The sequence below is a fragment of the Channa argus genome, chromosome 5 (assembly GCF_033026475.1).
Source record: "Channa argus isolate prfri chromosome 5, Channa argus male v1.0, whole genome shotgun sequence".
In the NCBI taxonomy this organism is placed as follows: domain Eukaryota; kingdom Metazoa; phylum Chordata; class Actinopteri; order Anabantiformes; family Channidae; genus Channa; species Channa argus.
In genome coordinates, this window is record NC_090201.1 from 18,527,030 (window position 1) to 18,534,407 (window position 7,378).

The 7,378-nt window shown below is 39.5% G+C and overlaps 1 protein-coding gene across 2 annotated transcripts; it reads right to left on the reverse strand.

Moving 5' to 3' along the window:
* Positions 1 to 457: 457 nt before the first annotated feature.
* alas1 (aminolevulinate, delta-, synthase 1) lies at positions 458 to 6,217 on the reverse strand. Of its 2 annotated transcripts, none has more exons than XM_067505269.1 (11): positions 6,041 to 6,217; positions 4,563 to 4,800; positions 4,230 to 4,397; positions 3,976 to 4,122; positions 3,449 to 3,668; positions 2,744 to 2,928; positions 2,444 to 2,623; positions 2,022 to 2,186; positions 1,215 to 1,483; positions 920 to 1,082; positions 458 to 760 (listed from the first exon to the last, which is right to left on the reverse strand). In XM_067505269.1, exons 2-11 carry the CDS (start codon positions 4,768 to 4,770, stop codon positions 600 to 602), a joined length of 1,866 nt encoding a protein of 621 aa, XP_067361370.1. In that variant the 5' UTR covers positions 4,771 to 4,800; positions 6,041 to 6,217; the 3' UTR covers positions 458 to 599. The 2 variants fall into 2 exon arrangements, with proteins under 2 accessions (XP_067361370.1, XP_067361369.1); XM_067505268.1 differs by having other exon boundaries at positions 4,230 to 4,400; positions 6,041 to 6,216.
* Positions 6,218 to 7,378: the final 1,161 nt, after the last annotated feature.

Consider the following 7,378-nt stretch of genomic DNA (forward strand, 5'->3'; position numbering starts at 1 on the left):
TAGCGACATTGTAACATGTCCTACAGACACAAGTAGGTCAGTGGATCACAATAATTAGGGTTACTACCAACACAATAGATAAAGCACAAACGCCTTATCTTTAGCAGAGGCTAAAGTTAGCCTCTGTTGTTGTGACCTATTTATATAACCATCAAAAACTATTCTTTATTATTAAACTTCTCTTATTAAACGTTTTTTTCCATGTGAAGGTTTAAAATAAGGTGGTTCACAAGGTGGTCATCATTAACCCATTTTAGAAAATGTTATTATCTCATTGTGTAAGCTGAACACATTTTCTAATCTACTTTGTCAGCCTATAACTGATGTACAAAAAAAAAAAGATTTGAGTAAAAAGTTGCCCAAGTCACACATGTTCCTCTTTCTAATCACGGTTCCTTTGAAAAAATGCATAGAACTTAGAAATAAATACCAAAAAAATAAACAAACTTCAGCAGACTTCAGTCCCTTCTCATACTTTATTGGGAGTATATATAGAACATAGAACACTTTAAATATGTGTTTAAAGACTTTTCAAAGATAATTAATACATCCTATGACAGTGATAGAGGAATTGGTTAAAACAGCATAGGAGAGTAGTGTTATGCACAGGCTGAGATGAGGTGGCTAAGGCCACTGAAGTATGACTTTTCCCGCTCGCTCATCAGCTCAAAGTGCAGTGGCTGCTGGCAGAAGGTACACTCTGCTGATGAGTGGGGCCTCAGATCGAGTCCCACCTCCTTCCATGTCTGCACCAGCCTCTCTAAAGTGGGAAAACAAATAATGGTGGGGGTCAATTTAATGTATTAGAGGCAACCAGTTCAACCAATTGGAGCGATTTCATTCAAACAAAGTCAGACATTTAAGACCATGACAAGGAACAGGAATAACAAATCACATTAACAAGGCTACATCATCTTACCAACAAAGTATTTCATCATCTCAGGGGTGTGATGAGGGGTTGGAGCAATACGCAGGAGCTCTTCTCCCCTGGCAACTGTCGGGTAGTTTATGGCCTGCACGTAGATGTTGTGGCGACTCATCATGATGTCACACACTTCTGTGTTTTTCTCTGCATTTGACACCTAACATAATACAGATGGACACAAAGATTAGACTGGATTCATTAGAAGTGTGTGCTGACATTATGTAGCCGATATGCTTTATCAAAGTGTGAAATTCAGTGCCATTAGGCCAACTTTAAAAGTATGAATTACCCGGACTGGGATGATGTGGCTGGGGCAGTGCACCACAGGCAGCCCTGAGTCCATCAGCATTTGTCTGAGTAGCTTGACATTGCGCTGGTGCTTACGTCTCAGGGTGCGCCCCTCTTCCTCTTTAAGAACCTGGATCGACTGCCTGGCTCCTGCTAATAGCATTGGTGGCAGAGAGGTGGTGAAGATGAACCCAGCAGCGTATGAACGCACTGTGTCCACCAGGGCAGCCGTGCTCGCAATGTAACCGCCCACACAACCAAAGGCCTTTCCTGGAAAAAGACATGACATATAGGTAATTATAAATTATTCTTTAATTCACATTGCTGTTACAGCTGTAGGGACCTAAGTCTGTATCCCTTAAACTAAGATTTTGGTTTTAAAAAATAAAATCAGCAGTCAATGATAAAGCCTCCAATTATAATCTCATGATCTATATCTTTTTGAAATGGCAGCTTTGTGAATACAGGAGCTGTAGAGCTCTAAGAAGTAATTGTCCCCTCAGCTTGACAGCGACACACAGACACAGAGAGTAATTCAATAAGAGCGCAACAGGAGCCCATGGTCTCCTAGCAACAGGAGAGCTGCTGGAGCTTCTTTAAGCTCTCAGGCATATTGGGTGACACAGCTGAGGTCTGTTGTGAGTGTAACAAAACTGAGAACTAGGAGATTCCAACTAGCTGGGAGTTTTTTGTTTTGATGCAACAAAATACATAAATGAAGGATGCAGAAAAATATATTTATGCTGAATGAACTGACTTGCCTTTATATAATATTAATAATTTGTTTTAGCAGAGATTACATGCGAACCTAGTGTCCCTGAGATGATATCCATCTTGTGCATGACGCCATCCCGGTCACCAATGCCCCCTCCTCTAGCGCCATACAAGCCCACAGCATGGACCTCGTCCACAAAAGTAATGGCACCAAATTCATGGGCCACATCACACATCTCCTCCAGTGGACACACAGCACCTGTATTACAGGTGAAAGGCAGAAGATTAGAAAAATATAGGCCATTTGCTAGTGTAAGAAAAACAAAAACAAAATAGGTCATTATAGTGTGATCCAAAATCTACGCAGCCTAAAGTTGTTTTCTGTTACCAGCAATTCTTGCAATATATAAATACAATAAAACACACTCTAAACACGTATAAAAATCAATGTACATTCCGTTAATAAGCAGGTGTTACTGAAATAAATAAATAAAATGGTGAGCATTGAAAACTAACCATCCATGGAATGGACAGTCTCAAAGGCCACAATCTTCGGTTTGGTGGGGTCACTCTTCTGCAGCAGTTCTCGCAGATGGCCCACATCATTGTGGCGAAAAATGAATTTCTTAGCACCACTGTTCCTGATACCCTGGATCATTGAAGCATGGTTGCCCGCATCAGAGTAGATCTCACAACCTACATTAGTTTAGAAGGCAGACCAAGTGAGTGTCAATCATCAATGACAGCCACTGATTAATGACAAATTATAAATATGCATTTTAGTTGGATGTGTTGTACAGTAAATATATTGTTTACCAGGCAGCATCTTAGCCAGGGTGAAGAGGGTAGAGTCATTGGCCACAAAGCAGGAGGTAAAGAGCAGAGCAGCATCCTTCTTGTGAAGGTCAGCCAGTTCCTGTTCCAGTTCTACGTGGAATTTGCTGGTCCCAGAGATGTTCCTGGTGCCTCCTGCTCCGGACCCATGCTTTCGTAAAGTATCCCTAAAAACAGAAGACATCAAATACAAGGTTATGTTGTGTTTTTCTGAAACACCATGTCAAATATGACACACACTTTTAGGGGATTTAAAGGTTTAAGTAGAACTAAGACTATAATTTTAAACGACTAAGCCCAAGGGTTTTTAAGTATTAAATAAAAACCTGTTTGAAGGTATTACTGCTGCACAGTGAATATTAAAAATCTGGGCAAGCTCAAGCAAGCTTTAAAATAAAGGAAAACATAACACCTTCAATACATTCACATGAGATTTAGGTGTAAACTTGCCAATCAACACTCTACACAGACAAACAATAAACTGAATCACCTGTGGGTGATGACTGGGCGTGTATTAAATAATTAAATGCCTCCACCTAAATGTTCCCACAATTGGACAAAAAGTGCAGCAGAAGGACTGAAAAATAGCTCATTATATGCAAGCACATCTGAACTGAAAAGACTAAATAGAGTCTCAATGCCCCCACCCCAGCACAGTACACACAAAACAACCACTCCAATACTCACATGATGGTCTGCACAACTCTAGGGTGTCGACTCATGCCCAAGTAGTCATTGCTGCACCACACGGACACATCCCTCTTTTCCTCTAGAGAGCCTGTGAAGTCGTTGGCCATGGGGAACTCATTGGCAAGACGATTCACTGTCTTAAACACACGGTATGTGTGGTCGCTCTTCTTCTCCTCTATCTTCTTCTCAAAAAAGTCATCATAGTGGAAGCGGGACACTGGTAAGGAGAAAGAGAAGGCTTGCTTAATGTGGCTCAACACTGCTTGTACTGTGATGGATGAAGCAATTTCTAAAATGTTGAAAGTCTCAGTTTATCTTATGTTAGCAAGAAAATACACTGACAAACAAAGAAAAGGTAATAATCAAACTATGAGGGTGAAGGTTTTGCTAATATATTTCTGTCCTGGAGCAGAGGGCAGTAGTGTAATACCCCTACTATTCAAGCTTGTTTGTCAGGTTGCATCAGTACTGGTCCGTTATAGGACTGAGTCAAAGCAAAGGGGGAAAAAAAAAAAAAAACTTACTTCTTCCAGGTAAGCTGTCCTGCAGCAAGTGGGAGACCCTTTTAGGTCGCTGTTTCATGAGGGTCTTCATTAGATTAGTCTCCTCCCTTTCATTTCCCATAGTGGTAGTGGCTAAAGTTGGCTTCTTCAGCTGAGCAGGTGACACTTCTGAAAAGGGTCAAGAGAGAAAAATAATTTAATAAAATATTATCAAATTAAATGCAAAAACATGGTCTAGTCAATTGATTTAAAAACAAACAAACAAAAAAAAAAACCTTTTTGGACAGTGCGGACTTCCTCAACATCCTCTTGGTACTCATTGCCAACTTGACGAACCACACTGCTGTTTTTCTGGCCCATCTGAGCAGCCAGGAAAGGGCATTTGGAGGCCACTGCCTGGCCTGCGGGGGGCACAGGGTGACCAGCAGGCAGCTTAGGTTTCCCTTCTTGCAAGTGAAAAAAAGAAGTATTAAACTTCTGAAATATCAATATTTAAAAGCCATAAAAAATATTAGATGCAGCAATTAATTAGTCATTACATTAACTCAGATGTTTCCAACATAATAATGTAGTTACGATGCTAATTAGGATATTAAGGTCACCCTCACCTTCAGTGGCAGACAAGGTGTCCTCAGGCTTCTGGTGAGAGGAGGAGGAACAGAGGGCACGTGCCATAGATGGGGCCATAGGCTTTGAGGCCAGCTCCATCATAATGGGGCACTTCTGGGCATACACTACCAGAAGTTTTTTGGACTGCTGGAAGAAGGCCTGAGGCACACGTGCCAGAAATGGACAGCGACGCACAATTACATCCATAGTCAGCAGTGGTGATGCCTGTCCAGAGCTCTAAAGGAGACAAGTTGAACTTTGTTAGGAAGCTGTACTGTAAACAGTACAGTGTGCACAAAAGCTTCTAAACACAGAGTGCACTTAGTGGAGGTTTTTGTTTTTTGTTTTTTCATATACAATTTACTCAGTTTTATCCACTGACATGAAGCTCACTTATTTTCAATGATGTGAAAATCTAACTACTGCATTCTAGGGCGGTATTAGGTTTTTAAAGCTTAAGATTTACACAGTTCCATCACAATACCTTGCTATATTATGATAAAATGTTTTCCAGTACACGAAACTGAAAAAAGCCTTTGTAAGACTACAACTAATGATTACTGTAATTTTTGAAGTGTTACCTCCTAAATGTTTTTCCTAAGCTTGTTTGTCGGACGAAGAGCCTCAATCACAAGGTACTGTAAGGTGAAAAGCAAAGCAGCCCACGAATGAACAGCTGGGACTATGAACATGCTTTTGCTTTATGCTAGTTGAAAATAATTAAAGGTTGTCAAAACCTCGGTGGATCATTTTAAATCGATTTGAAGTAAGACTCTATCAGCCGAGTCGCGCAGCTCTACGGGTCTGTGAATATTCGTTTTTCAAAGTTTGTGTCAAACTCTTTTCGATGGAATTTACGCTCTCACTTTTTTTTAGACTGGGTAAACTGGCAATGTTTACTACACCGTCACAACATGACGGTGTAATAAACAGGTAGAGTGTATTTTTCATTGCGTAAACCCAAAACTCCCACGGATTACTTCACTTTCTGTCATACCCTTTACCCAGACAGGTCTACACATTCCTCGACAAAGCCATCATCCTTAGTAAAAAAATGGGAACAGGGTTAAGGAACATAACAATAAAGATATAAAAAAAATTATAAAGTTTATTTTCAAGATATCTGTAAAAGAGTTTTGGGCAAACCAGGCACACAGATGTCTCCACCGGTGTTTTATTGTAAATTGTATCATATCCTACAGGAAATGTATCATAATGATAAAGATACAGTATACAGCGCAACACCAGTTGTTAAATATGAAGACAGCAAGGGTCATGACTGGTCTATCGACATCGTTAACGAAAATACAATTAACACTTAAATAATCCAAAACAGTAGTTGCTTTTTGCAAATCCCCGTGTACACCAGGCAGAGTCTAAGCCCGACAGGTCATGATCTTTGCCGGTTCACCGGGTTTAATGTTAGCTTGACTGCTAAAATTAGCTAACGACTTGCAAACTTAAATAAAACACGTACCTGTTATAACCTTTAGAGGTAATAGCTTAGTCCACTTTATCGGTCTTGTAATCGCCGCTATAGCCGAAGCAAAGCTAACCTAAAGTATCACACAAACAAAACAAAAAAAAAAATCGTTTGTGAAGAAGGTGAAGGAGACGCGTTGTCGTTATCCTGCACTGAGGACGAACGAAAAGGACGTGGATGTGGCTGCGCTTTTAAGAGCATCCACCATGGCCGACCCCGAATAGAAATCTCGCGATGTTTTACATATCGCGTCACAGGCAATCTCAGTGAACCATCCTTTGAGTCGTGTGTGATTCAGTCTCTACGTGACTGGCGTATTTTTTTTGTAGGGGCAGAACAAATATGAAAAACGTACTTTAAAAATAGGTATTAGTAGTACCACAGTATAGAAATACTCAATAGTAATAGTTACTGGTAAAATTACATTTATTATGTGATCAGTAGCATGTTGCTTACTAGATAGTTTAAAATAGAGTATAAACGGTTTTACACTAACATAGTGAACTACATAGTAAATGTGTGCATTACAACATAGTTGTAATGTAATGTAATTAATAATATAAATGTGTCTTTGCTATAATCTTACAAAGGAAAATTTTAGCAAAAAAAATGTCAAAGATCTCTGTTATCTAGAGATTTGGCATGGAATAAAAATATCAACTGATTTTAAACACTTTATGTCCTGCCATGTATTTAATTCATAAAACTACTCTACAGTTAATTAGTGCATTATATTTTAATTCACATCTGCAAACAGTGACTATAACAGTATAAAATACCTCAGTCAAATACAGGTCCATCAGAATTGTTATTTAGTACAATGCTTGAATAAATATACTTAGTTACTGTCCCCACATATGCAATAATTTAAAATATTAAAATCACCTGTTTACAACTGGTCTATTATAAACAATGAATTATATGTTTGATATATCGTTGAACAGTTAACTGTATTTTAGTTGCAGTGGGTAAGGTGGGAGCTCACACATAAATGCTTAAAATATTTTGTATTTTATATTTATGATACAATATGACATTGTGATTTGTAGTGAGAACGGGAAGCAGGTCGAGGAAAATCTAGAGAGGTGGAGTTCTGCTTTGGAAAACAGAGGAATGAAGGTTAGCCGCAGAAAGACAGAATGCATGTGTGTGAATGAAAGGGACCCAGGTGGAACGGTGAGGTTACAGGGAGCAGAGGTGAAGAAGGTGCAGGACTTTAAGTACTTAGGGTCAACAGTTCAGAGCAATGGAGAGTGTGGAAAAGAGGTGAAGAGGTGAGTGCAAGCAGGTTGGAACGGGTGGATCCAAGTCTCAGGTGTGTTGTGTGATAAA

Bases quoted from the DNA above. Each gene is read 5' to 3' on its own strand.
- alas1 (XM_067505268.1), bottom strand. From the start codon at position 4,770: ATGGATGTAATTGTGCGTCGCTGTCCATTTCTGGCACGTGTGCCTCAG. The intron at 4,123-4,229 runs GTTTTTTTTTTT...GACCCTTTTCAG, and splicing joins AGTCCGCACTGTCCAAAAAG to AAGTGTCACCTGCTCAGCTG. The intron at 2,624-2,743 runs GTAAACAATATA...AAACTAATGTAG, and splicing joins CCTGGCTAAGATGCTGCCTG to GTTGTGAGATCTACTCTGAT.